This window comes from Cloeon dipterum, chromosome 4 (genome assembly GCF_949628265.1).
Source record: "Cloeon dipterum chromosome 4, ieCloDipt1.1, whole genome shotgun sequence".
In the NCBI taxonomy this organism is placed as follows: Eukaryota; Metazoa; Arthropoda; class Insecta; order Ephemeroptera; family Baetidae; genus Cloeon; species Cloeon dipterum.
Genome location: NC_088789.1, coordinates 36,080,556 through 36,095,928, shown reverse-complemented (window position 1 = coordinate 36,095,928; position 15,373 = coordinate 36,080,556). Strand labels below are relative to the sequence as shown.

General features: G+C 46.8%; 1 protein-coding gene across 1 annotated transcript in view; it reads left to right on the top strand.

Annotated features, from left to right (window-relative positions):
- Positions 1 to 15,373, top strand: part of LOC135943903 (zinc finger protein ush-like) — a 49,442-nt gene that overhangs the window by 27,157 nt on the left and 6,912 nt on the right. The window contains exons 2-5 of the mRNA XM_065490573.1: positions 11,993 to 12,265; positions 12,481 to 12,828; positions 13,999 to 14,420; positions 14,536 to 14,838. Coding sequence (XP_065346645.1) covers positions 11,993 to 12,265; positions 12,481 to 12,828; positions 13,999 to 14,420; positions 14,536 to 14,838 — 1,346 coding nt within the window. The remainder of the gene's footprint in view (positions 1 to 11,992; positions 12,266 to 12,480; positions 12,829 to 13,998; positions 14,421 to 14,535; positions 14,839 to 15,373) is intronic.

Sequence of the window (15,373 nt, the reverse complement as noted above, 5' to 3'; positions counted from 1 at the left end):
TTGTCTGGGCCGAATCTGCGCGCGCGAAAGAGCTAGTATTGTGTCCACAGAATTATTGTTATCGCGCCTTCATCTCGGCTGCTGCTCTTTATTCATGCGTCCTATCTCTTTCTGGCTGCGCGTCTCCCTTCTTGCTCCGCGCAACTTGGCTCTTCTCTTGATAAATCTCTCATTTTTTTTTCTCTCTCTCTCTCTTTCTCTCTCGGCACGGCGCTATCTCTAATGTGCGGTAAGCACCGCGAAAAGTAAGAAAAAAGAATCATCTTTTATTTTTTAAAAGCACCCGCGCACGATCTATCTCTGCGCTCGTCTTTTCTATATTTTTTGTACGCATGCAAAGCTGAAAGCAAGTGACAGCCAGCGCTAAAAATGAGCCGGCTGATAAGGAAAACGCCCAGCACCACCGCCTCTTATCTGCTCATTTTTTACTCTCCCATTCTCCGCTCCCATTCCGAAGAAAGAGAAAAGCAACCCTTTGGGCCGACGGCACCCTACCCTGACGGCCCTCCCTCGGAGGCAGGCAAAGTTCAGCCGTTCAAGTCTCCGGCGGCGGAAAAGGATCCAAGGATCGGGTTGACCCGCAGCCGGAAACCAACCCGACAAAGGCGAAAAGCCAGGCCCCGCCGCGACGGGTGGTCCCGCGCCGGGGGCACGCGCCCTTCACCCTTTCCGAGGGCCCTTGATGCTCTAAATTCGAGCTTTTATTTTGCATAGAGGAGTATCAGGTTTTAATCGTTTCCGCGACGCGAACAAAAAAGGCTCAGCTGACACCTGGAGCTAAAATCTATTTTCCACAACAAAAATGCCAATCGGAAAATAAATTATAACAAATTTCACGCCTTGGAAAAAAATTGAAGAAGGTTCAGAACAAATAAACGTTTTATTTTATTTATTTGGCTGTTTCGATGATGAATCATTAAATTAAATAGAAATTAAAAAAGAAGATTAATTGAAAAGGACATTTTCTATATTACTAATCCGCAGTTTGGCAAATAGTTTAAAAATTCGACCTGTTAAAATGTTATTGTTTTGATCAGAATGCGGTTTTCAATTATTTTGGCCCCTTTTCACCGCATCAGGCGCGAGTCAGCTATAAATGGCTTTTTATGTTTTTTGTCGTTTGTTGTTTGGTGTCGGCGAGATGACATCATTTTTTCAGTGAGTGTGAGTGTGTACATATTGATTCGGATTGGAAAAGTTGACCGGGGATGCGGGTGGGCGGGTTGGCGGGCGGGCGGGCGGCGAGGCTTTTCTCAATGCAAAGTGTGCGGCGGTCAGATAAGGGCAGGCCAGGCCAGGCACAGAGACATCCAAAGTGACGAGCGTGATCCCTAGCTGCCTGCCTGCCTGCCTGCGAATATTTGAAAGAGCGAGATGCAATTGGCTTTTATCGGCGGTGCTGCAGCCGCTCGCTCACTCGCCTGGCTTCTTGCTTTTCGCGAGCGAGCGCCGAGTGTTGCCCAGGAGCGCGGCGAGAGAAAAGATAGCGGCCATAAAAACAGACGTACACACACCTATAGCTCGGCGACGCCGTAAAAATATGCATTCACGCGGCCGCCCTCGGCCGGAAATGAGATTGTCCACGCGGCCTTTGATTCGCGCGCTTATCGGCCCCGCAGCCACACCGGCCCATCTCCGCGCGCGATTTTATATTTTCTCCCGCAGCCCACGCGCACAAACCAAAATTGTGATGGAAAAGCCACACAATATGCACTCCTTAGGGGATCGGGAACACTCTTATACATGCTCGACACAAACATGATTATTTTTTGTAACAAGAGTTTTAGTTTATTTTTATGATAACTATTATATCGCTTAGGACAGTTTCCAAACTGCTTAAATAAATAAATAATTTTTGTACTTCCAGCAGCACTTAAAATTTAAACGCAAATTTTTGTGGGAAATATTCCCTGCTCTTGAATGTGCGGGGAGACATAAAAAATAATCAATTTTCTTTGCAGGATTTTTTGGAAGACAAAAATATTTTATTGGCCGAATTGAAAAAGGCAAAGCAACGCGGAAATGGTCGAAACCCTTCCCTAGAGTGCGCATTGTTGTCCTTGGTGTCCACCTCATTGGCATTTTTTGAGACTCTCGATGCGAGGGAGCGGAGGCTGCGTGGCGCCGAGAGTGGGCCGGCAGGCATATCTGCGCTCTGTGTCGTTGGTGTGTTTTATTGTAAAAATTATTCGGTGGAAGCGTCGGCAGTCGGCAGTGCGGCACCTTTTGATAAGCTAATGAGATAAAGAGCGGTGGCGCGCGCGACGTCGCTCTGCTCCACTCCACTCCACTCGCTCGCTCGGCCCGTTTTATTTCGCCCTTATCACGGCTCACACGTTTATATTTCGAAAAAAGAGAGTATGCGCCGCGATAAAGCCTGCACCGCAGCCACCAGCCAGCCAGCCACTAGCTACCAGCATGGCAATATGTTAAACGTGCGCCGAGAAAAGACACATATTCGGCGCGGCCTAGCTGCGCGCTATTTAAAATTAAAACAAAACTTAATCTTGATTGCATAAAAAGGAGCCGTGCACCACACACGGCCGGCGCAATCAGCCGCACGCGAGAACGGAACAAAAATTGACTTCTATTTGCATATTTGCTCTTTATTCCAGCAGGCGCCGATAAAAGTCTAATCTCCCACTCGTATGAGACGCGGAAAACTAACTAACAATAAGCCGCAGCCAAACCAACGAATCGCATTTCTCAAGATCAGAAAAATTGCCAAGAGTGCGATAGGTCAATTATGTAAAATAATGTTTTTCCTGGGGTTTCTTAAAATTGCGCAAATGGAAGGATAGCTGAGAGCTCAGGAATTAATTAAACATCGTAAAAAGATGCATTTTGAGCCAAAATCGAATTGGCGGGAAATTCAAACATCAATGAATACTAATTTAATTTAAATCGTATGTTATACTGAGTGCAGAGTCACCAGAAATATAACTTCCCCCTTTTTCTCTGTGACGTTTCAGGCGTAAAGTTAAAAAATTGTTATCTAGGCAAAGGAAGCATATAGGCTTGTTTTGAATCGCACTCTCGATCAAAATACAACTCGCTAAACAAATAGGCGTAAGGCGAGGGCCCGCGGAAAGAGGCAAGCGCATTCTTTTCGTTTTTGGGAGCGAGTTTGAGGGCAAATAAATAAATAAAAGATGCGGCACAAGTGCGTGCTTTGTGCGCGGCGATGGGGAGGGAGGGAGGGTAGGGGGGAGGGAGGGAGGGAATAAGGCGAAAGGGTTGTCTCCTGCGTTTGGATTTTTCTCGACTAATGAATGCCGGTGCCGGTGTTTTCGTTATCTGCGAGCGCGCCGCGGCGTTTTATCTACGCGGCGGCCGCGAGGGGAGGGCCGAAGGGGAGGCTTATCAGGGACAAACACAGATAAGCGCACGCGGCCCGGCCAAAACGGGCGAACGGGCGGCACGGCAGTTGGCTGGCTCGGACGCCGCCGCCATGGTGCTCAAATTCGGACGCAGGTTCATCCCCGGTGAGTTTTCTCTCGTTTTGATGGATCGCATTTCCTCACTGCTCTCTCATAACTCACTGTCCGCCGGCCGCTCGTTGAATCCGAAATCGATTCGCAAAAGAAAAGAAAGAAAGCAGGGGAACCTGTGGATTCCCCAAAATAGCATTCTCTTATCAGCGAGCAAACTGCGCCGCTCGCTATTTTTGTCTCAGCCGCAATTTCTCCACTTGTTTTGCAATTTACCAGTTTCATTTCACATTTAATCCTTAATCGTAAAAATTATTTCGAGGTGCTCAACACCTAAAACACGGATTTTGGTTTCCAGCATGACAAATTAATTATTTTTAAGCTTTTTAGTGTACGCAGTGCAAGTGACCGAGAATTGTAAATTAACCCTGGCGCCCTCTGCTGGTGGCTTTTCTAATTTTAAATTTATCTCGTCGTTTTTATTTTTTTTTTTAAATTTAAGAATTTGGGTTGGGAGCCGCAATCTGAAGATAATGCTTGAGAAAATCTTTACGACGGGGAATTTCCTGGCGAGCGCTGCGTCGATGTCGCTCTCTCGATCAAAAATACAAACGCAATCTTATCTGCTGGGGAAAAGCGGCTGTATATTTTTAGCCGTTATCTGTTATGGGAATCGATCTGAGCAGCAGTGTGAGTGTGTGTGTCGTGCAGGCGAGCTTTCGATTCAATCTCTTTCAATCAGACGGCCGTAAATATGAAATTCAGATGAAACAATACGTGCGTTTTTATCGCTTTGCATCTGCTGGCAACTCGGGAGCAAGGGCGAAAGGGAAGAAATCTGGACGGACCGAGGAAGGCTGGGCTGGAGGAATCGAGTTTATGGTGCGCTGGCTGGCTGGCTGCAATGGATGTTATCGCGCGCGCGTCTATACAGTGGAGGCGCTCGCTCGCTCGCTCGCTCGTCGTCGTCGTCGTCGTGTGTATGGAGGCGTTATCGCGACTTTGCAGCTTTTGTGAGGGGGTGGACGGGGGTGGCTGCGGCTTATCTGCTCGCCGGCCGCCCTTATCGCCCGCCCGCCGCCTCCACCGACAAGAAGGCAGCCTCCATTTTCGTCGAGCTCCTTGCGCGCGGAGCCTGCAATGCTCTCGCTCCTTTTCTCGCTCGGACCTCGTCGGACACACACTCACTCACTCACTCACTCACCTTATTGATTTTTATTCCATAGCCGCGCTCGCACGAATTATAATTTTATGCCTTTTTAAATAAGCTCTCTTTTCCCGGGCTGCTTTGCTATCAGATGCATGGCTAATGAGCTCTCGCGGCAATCTTATCGCCCGCTCGCCCGCCCGCCCGCTCCCGTAACGTGCATGCCGCAATGTGTATATCGACCAAGACTCTTTATTCCGGCTTCTTTTCTCCAGTGCTTCGCGCCCCCAAAGTCCAACAGAAATTCGTCCCGATTTAATTAATCCGCTTTTTCAAATTAAAAATCTTCAGCTGAATGTTTTCCCATCAAATTGTGGTTAAGGGCTGTGAAATTTACAAGGTCGCGCTGGTAAATTTCAATTACATTATCGTTTTTATTTCGATTTCACTATCAGAAAATTTTTATTGAAATAATCAATAATTGTTTTTGTTATGCGGAGTCTCTGATGGCCATAAGGCCCGAGCTTACCTCTGAAAATCATACAAATTATTTAAATAAAAAACTATTTTTTCTCAGGATGATTCTAGAATACAGTAACTTAATTTTGGGTATTTTGATTTTTCCCAAAAATAATAAAGATTCTTTTACTGCCAGTTGGAAATTATCAGGCAAATTTTGTGCAAAAATAGTAAATTTGGGAATAATTTACTTTGATGGGAAAAAGCTGAAAATTTAATCAGCTTTCTCCATATGGGCAGTTTTTGACGCTATTATCAACTGGTGAATTTTAATCAGGCCAAGCACAGACCCCTTTCGAAAATCTGCAAAAATAAAAAAAACTTTCAAGACTCAAAAGCACTATTTTTATCTTCTCACAGCTAAATTTCCATAATTTTTCTCACCCCGGAAGCTAAGAAAAGAGGGCGTAACCATTTAAGTTCGAAAAATTGGATTTTGGGCCCTCTTGGTCACAAGTTTATGAAAAAAATTGGTCGGTTTGGCTTAAATTTTTTGTCGAATCATATTTACATAAAATCACCATCATTCCGCATTAATCAGTGTTTGTTTCTGTGATCTAACTTAATAATTTGAGAAACTGAAAGGGTGTGTTAAATTTTCCCTTAGCTGTTGGGGGGGGATATTATTTTTATTTAGAAAAAACCTGAAAAAATGTCAGGAAATTTTTTCTCAGCTTTGCAAACGTTGGACTTTTATCGGTCGATCTTTAAGGCTAAAAACGTCCTTTGATTGAAAGTGCGTGTACGCATGCCAGCCGTCGACCTTTTTGCCGAGTGAAAGGCCAGGCGTTTTTTTTTTTTATTTATTTTTTATTATTTTGTGCTGCGAATTTAGGGAAAATAAAACGTGCGTGTGTGCGTCGGTGGGTTGCTTTTGAATGGGCGCCGAGGAAAATGTGCGTGTGCGGTGCGTAGAGGCTTTTATCTGGCCGCTTTTATTGCGGCCATGTGTGCGTATTAAACATGATGGAAAAGTATCGGCTGGCTTTCTATGGAAAAGTTGCACAGCTTTGAGGCTGGCTGGCTGGCTGGCTGCGTGGATGGGTGGATGGGTGCGTGTGCGTCGGCCGATAAGGAGCGGCGCGGGCGGGCGATAACGCGCCTGCCTTGCGCTCGCTCGCTTTTTCCATCCCGGCTCTATGCCTTCCGACGAGAAAGCAGCGCGCAATCTGCAATTACGATCGGCGCGGCCTGGAAAAGCGAGATAGCGCAGCCAGCAGACTGCGATGCCAATCGGCCCGACCGACCGACCGACCGACCCACGAGAAGCCGCGCAGACGAATTTCCCTGCTCGCATCTTATCGCACTAGCTCTCAAGGACAACGCCGCAGGAAAATAAGATAACGAAAAACGCAATTAAAAAGTGTGTGCTGCGTCGCCAGATAATTAACGTAATTAGCAGGAAGCGGCCCGAATCCGCGAATTTATGCAAAAACTGGAACTGACATGGGAACCGAAATATAAAACGAAACCGTGCGCAGGCCCCTTTTTAATTTACATACACGGAAAAATAAGGAAACCTTATCGCCGCCGTCTGACGGAAAAATAAAAGCCTTTTGATAACGGAGAAACGAGTCCAAGGGTCGCTTCAAGAAATATTACCTTTGCTGCCACACTCGAAAATAAATGGTGTTCATGCGCAATCGCGATTAAAAGATAAACAAAAATGCTGGCGGAAGTGTAAATTCTTTTTTGTCCAAATGATTTGCCTTCGATTTTATTTAGAGGCCAATCTGTTGAATTTTCTAAAATAATTTGGTAAATGTGGTTTGTGTCGCCGAGCAACTCTGTCAATGACGTGCAAAATGCGAATAAACTGTTTAATCTGCAAATGGCAACATCAATCATGCGTGACGCACATGGAAACAGGTTTTCGTCTCGGCGGCACCAACATTATTAAATACGCATTCATACAGTCGAGTGAAAGACTTTTGATTTGGAACAAAGCGCGTTTTTGTTTTGGATATATCGGAAAAGGCCCGACTGACTGGCCGGGTCGGGTGAGTTTGTTATTATGAAAATCGGAGATAAAGGGCTGGCTGGGCTGCGAGAGAGTGAGATTGGTGGGCGATAAGGGCGCCGGCGATAGTTGCGAGCGATAAGCTGGCTCGCTAGGAGGAGACGCGCGGCGGCAACCAAGCCAGGCCAGGGCCGAGCCGAGCGGTGCTGGAGCTGAAGATGAATTGGCCGATAAGCGTCGACCGCTGCCGCTGCGATAAGGGAAATGAGAAACAGCGCGTCTCCCCCCGCCCACCCCTCGCGCTGCTTTATCTCTCGCTCTCAGTGCCTGTGCCTGTGCCTGCCTGCCTGCCTGCCTGCCTGCCTGCCTGTGTATAAATGTGTCGGTTGCTCCGCGCAGCCAGCCAGTGTGTGTGTGTAAAGATGGGATAGGAAGCGCGCGGCGTTGGAGCCGCGCTTATCGCCCAGATGCCATCGCCGCGATAACAAACTCAAAACTCGACTCACTCGATTCGATCGTTCCTCCGCACTCCGCGCAACAGCACGCCATCTCCCGGCACGACATCCAAACCGAAATCGATGCCGTTTCCCGCCGAAACCAACGCCCACTCCACCCTGCGCATGCGCACTAGATAATTTTCTAAATTAAATCTTAAATACCGTTTTTGACGACACGTTTCTGAGCGCACAAATAGATTCTCGAGGGTTGAATTAGGTAAAGTGGATATTTTTCACTCCAAAAAGTGCAGCGCGACGAGCAAACTTTTTTCCCGCCAAAACAATATGAATGCGATAACTGCGCACGCGTCAGAGCTGACAAAGAAGTCATTCGTGCAGCTGCGGTCTCTCTGCAAGCGCGCAAACCAGCTGTGACGCATGCGGGAAAAAAGTTTTCGAATTTTTTATCGAAAAAAAAATATCCGCTTACTTAGCCCTCAAAAATCGGTTAGTGTGCTCTGAAACTTCGTCATAGACGGTCATTAAATTAACTTCGATATTGTTTTCTCTCAAAATCGCAATGAAAGGAATAAAATTGAAATAGCTCGTAATAAATCTCCAGGATTAGAGCGGTGGTCAACAGTGTGGCTTCAAAGAAAAACTATTTTAAATTATTTGTACTAAGCTGAGTGCAGAATATTCGCCATTTTAAGCCGTTAACAGTTCATTTGCATTATTCCTGGTGTTTTCAGATTCGGTCTGTGCCTTTTTAAACGCAAGAAATTTCAAAACCAAACTCGGTTCAGCCAATTGCGACAGAAACGTTAAAAACACTTTTCTTTGAAGCTTTAAAAACCGTTGCTGTTGGTTTTCTGCACGTCAAATTAATTTGCAGTTCCCGAAAAAAGGTTTAATTGAACTGTGGCGTCATCTGTTGGCTGCTCCGAACACGAAGGACTTTCCAAATAATTTAATTTGTATATGATGCTTTAGATTTTCAGCGTTTATTTTGTCTCTTTAGGATCGGAAAATTGACTGAATGCCCGAAAAGAATCATCCACAGCAATATTTTGTGCCTTTCCTTGTCCTAAAAGTCATTTAATGCTAAAAGAATCGCTTTATTTTAAGCCCAACACTGGATAATGTATTTAAAAAAAGTGGCGATTAAAAGAAAGAAAGGAGAGGCGAGTGTTTGCTTGCTTTACACGCGCGAGAACTACTTAATTTTTAATTGAACTCTCGCGGCCGTTTGTGCAGCGTGGCTCGTTTGTTTTTAATCTGCAACACGCGGCGAGAGTTGTCTCGTTGTCGCCGCGCGGCCGCGTAAATTGCTGCCGTTTCGTTCGGTTTGGCAGCGAAACGAGTCTCAATTTTGCTTCTTTATTATATTGTTGTTATTATTTGGCTCGCTGTTCTCTTCTCGGCGTCTCGGCATCGACACTTTTGGATCTGCAGGGACAGCACGGCGCTCGCTCGTTTTAATTAACTTGCAATTTGATCGGCAAGTGGCGATTCGAGAGAGTAAGGCGTTAAATATTGTTTTCCGCCGCGCGCGCACACCCTGCAGATAAGCCCGCAGACAGCCACGCACTTAATTGCCTGAGAAACACATAAATAACTCGAGCCGCAGTGCCAATCCGCCAAAATTGAGACCAACAAATCAAGATTTCTCCGAATGGAACAGATTTGTAACTCAACCTAGACGCTTTCTCCGTTTAAATCAAATGAGAAACCTCTTAAAATGTGACAAAATTTACTTAAGTTTCAGTTCATTTGCAATTTTAAGTAATCTTCGTTTTGTTGTGATATCAAAAATATATTAGTATTGGTTTTTTGCACTAGAAGAAGTTTACCTGGCCTCTTTAAAGCCGAAGAAGCTGTCTTTGGGTAGAAAATCCCTGCAAATAAAAGGGCACACTGAACTGTGCGGATTTTTCGCGGTTGATTTGTCAGTGAGATTTCGGAGACACCTGCGCCGCTTTTACAAAGGTTGGCAGTAACTCAGTCAGCGCTCGCGGCATTTTATCTGTTGCATTCTACTCGTCCGTTGGACAATATTTCGTGCGCGCATTTTTATCGGCGTGTGTGCATTCATTATTTGTTTTCGCCGTGCGGCCGGCCAGCAGTGTTTACCTTTGCTCATTTTTCTTGTCGTATCAAAGCACCGAGCTGGCTGCTGGCTGCTGGCTGTGCTATCTGTCGGCGCGCGCGTTCGTTTTAAAAACGTGTAATTTTTCTCGGCGCGCGTTATCTCACCCCCGCGCACCCCCTTGGATACTCGCCCCTCCGCCGCGCGCGCTTATCGCGCACCTTGGGAATTGCCGCCGCCGCTTTTATTTCCATTCCATTGCTTGTCACTTTTCCATCACTTTTGCCGATTTTTTTTCGGCCCTCGCCCGACGCCAGAGAGATGCGCGCGCGTTATTTAAGCCATTACCCGCGGCCGGCGCTGCTTTTTCCTCGCTAGCTCGCTGCAATTTATCTCGCGCTTTTTCCGCCGCTCGGCTGCACCGCGATAACGACGGCCAAAAAACACGACCACCGCGAAAACTTTTGTGTAGCACCAATCCGCCGACTCCATCTTTTATTTGCCCAGCGCCCAATTCACTTTGACACTCACTTGACAGCCCCCAAAATCCACCCTTGCCTTGCAGAGTCGACAGTCTTTCCTTTTTAAAATCGCCGACAGATCATTAAAACAAAATTTTATTCCTGAATCGAATATTAAATTAAAATATGATTTTTCTCACGCTGGCATCTTAAAAATAACTCCAGGAATCGAATATCTTAAAAGAATGGAGAAGAATGAAATTCATTTAAAGTATTTATTAATTTAAATTTGCAAAAAATATATAAAAACACAAGAGTATTAAAAATTAGTTTTGAGCTACAAAAATTATAACAAGAAAAAATATTATTTCACCGTAAATTAATTATTTTCAGTATTTTGAGAGAATAATACAATTTAAAATCGTTTCTTGCACAATCACGTTTCCTCCGAAGTTTTAAAAATTCAAGAAGTAAAACTATATAATTTTATAAATTATTTTTCGCAAAGTTATCCTCAAGAAAAGTAAAGCAACACTTTCAAACAAGTTGAAACCCGATTTTTTATATTCCCAGAGTTTCCGGTGTAAAATAAATATAAAAATAATATATGCTGCCGTTTTCGGATGTCAGTTGATATAAATGAAAATAGATATCTGTGGGGGCAATCAGGAAAACAATATTTTTACATTTTATCTGGCAGCGTTTGTGTGCACCAGAAAGATAAGCTATCAGCTGGAAAGAAGGAGCTGTTTTGTTTTATTCGGAACGAAAATCCGGCTGCCTAGCTTTTCTCGAGAGATAAGCGCGAAAGAGTAATGTGCGCTGATTGCGACGCGCCGAGACATAATTTAATTCTGCTCTCTATTTTTTAATAAGGGCGTCGCGCGAATGGCTTTGGTCCAGAAGCGAGAGCAGACATCGAGCAAGCGAGTGTCACGCGGCGCGGCTAATTAAGCCGAATAAGCGGCCATTTTTGCGGCGCGCCGCGTCGAATCGGCCGTGCGGCCGAGGGAAAGAATTGAAATGATGCTCGTTGTGTAATGTATAATTAGGCGATGAGTATCGCAAACTCCGCCCTCGGAGGCTCGGCTGACTCCGCCTCGTGTTGGTTTAACTCCCTCTTTCAAATTACTGCACACACACGGCATGAGAGAGAAAAATTGATTAATTATCGGGCTCGACCCGACGTGTATAATAACATTGTTCCCAGCCAATTGATCTTTTTCCTGCTCTCATCGCGCGCGTCTTATTGAAAATAATAATAAGAGGCCAGCTTTTGCTGCGCTTATCGGCCGGGCGAGATCTCCACCGGTGGTCCCACACACACACGAATGTATTTTAATGCGCATTAACTAAAATTTCAGATGCGTATCGCGAGAACGGCCTCTCTCGTCTCTCTGCTCGCAGCGAGGCTGGGCCCCGAGAGCGCGATAGCATCGCTTGGCAAATACAATTCCGACCTTATATCGCCTGGCGCACGTGAAAAACACTCGATCCTCTCTCTCTCTCTTCTTAATATTTGTCCTTATCGATTAACAACAACCGATAAAACTTAATGGAAAATCCAATTCGGACGCGCGAGACACGCCAAATCCGCAGCGTCAGACCTTTTTTCTACATTAAATATTCCTCATGCCAGGATACAATCAGGAGAAATCAAACACACTCCCTACCAACATTTTAAATAAATAATGCACGTCGAATAGATTTAAATAAAATTAATAGGCATCGGTTAAAGTCGCGCTGCAACATTTAAAAAACGTCACCTTTGTCGCTTTTTCTTCGAGACAAAAAAAATCAGAGAAGTTTCCTGATTGGTCTTGAGGTCGAGACAGCAGCGCCACGGCCGATCAGATAACCACGCTCCCTCTCTGATTGGTCCGTTTATTTTGCAAAAACGCGCCAAAGAAATGAAACAAATAAAAATAAAATGTTGTGGTTGTTTCAGGAGACGAATTCTGGAACGAGGGCGACGGCAGCGAGAACGGTGGCGGCGAGCGAAGTCCCGCGGCGCCGGCGAGCGAGGCCCTGGGCGCCGACACGAAGCCGTCGCCGCCGCCGGCGGACGAGGACGAGCCCAAGCTGAAGGTGAACGCCAGCCTGGCCACCGACCCTGCCCTCAGGGAGTCGCCAGCCGCCCCCGCCGCCGCCGCAGACACGTCTTCCCCTGTCGACGCTCTCAGGTTCAAACCTGATGCCGGCCTTCCCCTCTTCCCCTCAGGTGACTCACATTTTTACATATTAACGTTTATTTATCAAACGGACAAAAACATGTCCTTGATTTGGTTCCCGCCGCGCAGAAAAATAAAAAATGGCCACTGTCAGCGTCTGGCCGACCAAACAGGGTTTCCTGCTACTAAAAATTTCGCTAAATCGCCAGGTCATTTCGCGTCAAGAGCCAAATATTAAAATTTTGGATGTTTTGTGTGATTTCAGGGTCGTCGGCGGGCATCTTCTGTCTTCCAGCAGTGCCAGAGGCGAGCGTCCCGAGGGCTGTGAAACAAGAGAATCTCGAGGCGGTGGTGGTTGCGGTGCCGCCGCCGCCACCGCCCGTGCCGGCGCCGCGGCAGGGCAAGCGTCCGTTCGGCGCCGGCGGCGTGGAGCCGCTGGGTGGGCCCGCGGGCGGCGCCGCCGCCGTCGCCGCGATCAGCTGCTTCACGTGCCTGCCGTGCAACATCAAGTTCAGCTCGCGCAGCACCCTCGAAGCCCACCAAACCTACTACTGCTCGCACAGGGCCTCCGCCGCCCCGCCCAGGCCCTCTTCGCCCGCCACCCCACTCACAGGTCAGTCTCAAAAACTTCCCCTACCCTGAAAATAATTAAAAACTGATAATTTGCCAAATTTGTAGCCCCGAAAATGTTTTTATCCTTTAAAAATAATTTTGTAAGGTTGGGTTCTTTACCCTGGATTATTTCAAGACATCTCGGGAAATCACGGGACTACAAATTTCGAATTTTCCGATTTTAAATATAGCAAAAGACATTTATGACGTAGAAGACGATTTTCAAGAAATAAAAAATTGTATTACGACGATCCTCAATAACGAAAACATCTTCATTCGCAAACCAGGTTATTTCGCTCATGATCTTTAATTAAAAGCCTCGGAAATCCCTCTCTGCTAAAATCACTGCTTCTCATAATCTCGTCACTGTTATTTTTGCTCGTTTATTGAACGCATTTTTTCTTTTAATCGCATTTTTCGGACATAACGGTGACGGCAATTGGACTGCCACTTAAATAAAAGAGTGCGTGGAAGCGAATTTTGTGAAAAAGCAATTAAGAAACGGCTCGATTTATCGGATCACACAACGGCTGGCCCTTCATAAAAACGCACGTGAAATGGAGATAATGATGATGACTTGTCAGTTTTTTCCTCGCATTGCTTTCTTATTTTTAATCCGAGGCAAAAAGTCTCGCCATATTTTTAGCTTATTCACGGCCGATTAGATAATAATTAGTAAACAAAGTGGGTTTTGGGTACATCAGGGTGGCTTCCAAAGGGTGAAACTGCATACATTCTGAAAGCTCGACCTGGTCGATCCATCGGTGTGCAGATCTCACAATTGGAGCCAACACAGAGCCCGCCAGGCGTCGTTAAAGTGGCCACACACGCAACTTTATTGATATTTTTATCGTTTGAGGGCTGACCTGACGCCAGGGTTCGGTTTTTTACCTGTTCTGATGGTCTTGTCCGACCTCAGGAGTGACCCGAAGCATCTTCCGAGGGAAAAATCAAACGATCGTGCAATTCTGATATATTCTCACTGTTTTCCCTAGAAAGAAACACCCGCTTTCCAACCTTTAACCTTTTGTCTCTCAAAAACAAAATATTCCAAAATGCACTTCATCAAATTGAAAGTGTTTTAGAATGATTAGAATTAATTAAAGCCGATAGTTAAAAAAAATAGAAAATAAATCGTTAATGAGTGTTTTTTGTCAATGTGGTTTTGCAGGGAAGGAGGGCAGCAGCGACACGGAGCCGGGGAGTCCGGGCGGGGGCGAGGGGGCGGAGGAGTCGGCGCCGCCGGCGGCGAAGGTGGCGCGTCGTCAGTACGCGTGTCCGCACTGCTCGTACAGCGCCGACAAGAAGGTGAGCCTGAATCGGCACATGCGCATGCACGCGGCCGCCCCCGTGTCGCCCGCCGCCCCCGCCACCCCCGCCTCCTCCGACCAGGAGCAGCCCCCGGACGCGGAGGCGCTGGCGGCGGCGGCCGCGGGGGCGGCGCTGCCCCCGCCGGCGCTCGACCGCTACTGCGCCAACTGCGACATCCGCTTCTCCAACGTGCGCACCTACAAGGCCCACAAGGCCCACTACTGCGACACCAGGCACGTCGTCAAGCCCAACGCGCCCTCCTCGCCGGCCAACGCCAGCCAGGTGCGTACCTGAAAATTTTATTAGCCAAAATTAAACCTCCTAGACTTCCGAATTTAAATTAAAAAAAAAGATTTTTGCCATCTTTTACGAGTTTAAAAATTTGTGCGATTTGCAGGCGTCGTCCGGCGCCGATCTGTCGAGAGTAGGTTCTGCGGCGTCTCCCGAGGCGTCGCCGGCGCCGCCTCAGGCGTACCTGGCGCTGCCGACGACGCCAGTGCTGCTGGTGCCGTACCATTTGGTGCAGGCGGCCAGTCTGGTGACGGCGCCGCCGCTGCCAGCCGGCGCCGCACACCCCAGCAGCGCCTGCCTCGTGCTGCTCAACGGCGCCGTCCAGCCCCTCGAGCTGCCCCCCGAACGGCCGCCCACGCCGCCTCCGCCGCCCCCCAGACGACCCGAAAAACACCACAGGCCTTCGCAGGTAAGAAAATTTTAAATTATTTATTTTAAACTCCTGATATTTTCCCGTGTAATAAAATCGGCAAAATCGCGAATTTTGGCGCAAAACCAAATTTTTGGGGGCATCGGCAGCGGCAGAAATAGGACCTGAAAGTCGCAGAATTTCACGGCGAGCCTGATTTTTATTCTACGACCCATAGAAGCCGAGTTATTAATTTTGTAAGTCCAAAAAACGCGAAATGTTACATTTAAAATTGTTATTTTCGGGACCCAGGCGGGGCCCTGTGGGTCCAAGGGTGCCTATTCCAAAACCAATCGACGCCCTTTGGTGAATAATGTCCGCCCATATATAGTTTTCTAAAATCGGACCATTTGTCGATTTTTTACGAATTTTTTCCGGCCGCATTTTGGAAAAAGTCAAAATTTTTCAAAAAATTGTTTTATTTTTATTTAAATTCGACTGTTGGTCCGATCGTTGACCACGAATCCTCATCGGACACGTCTCGGAAAGGGCTTTGACCCGCGGTACTCAAACGACCTTTTTCAGGGTACCGCGA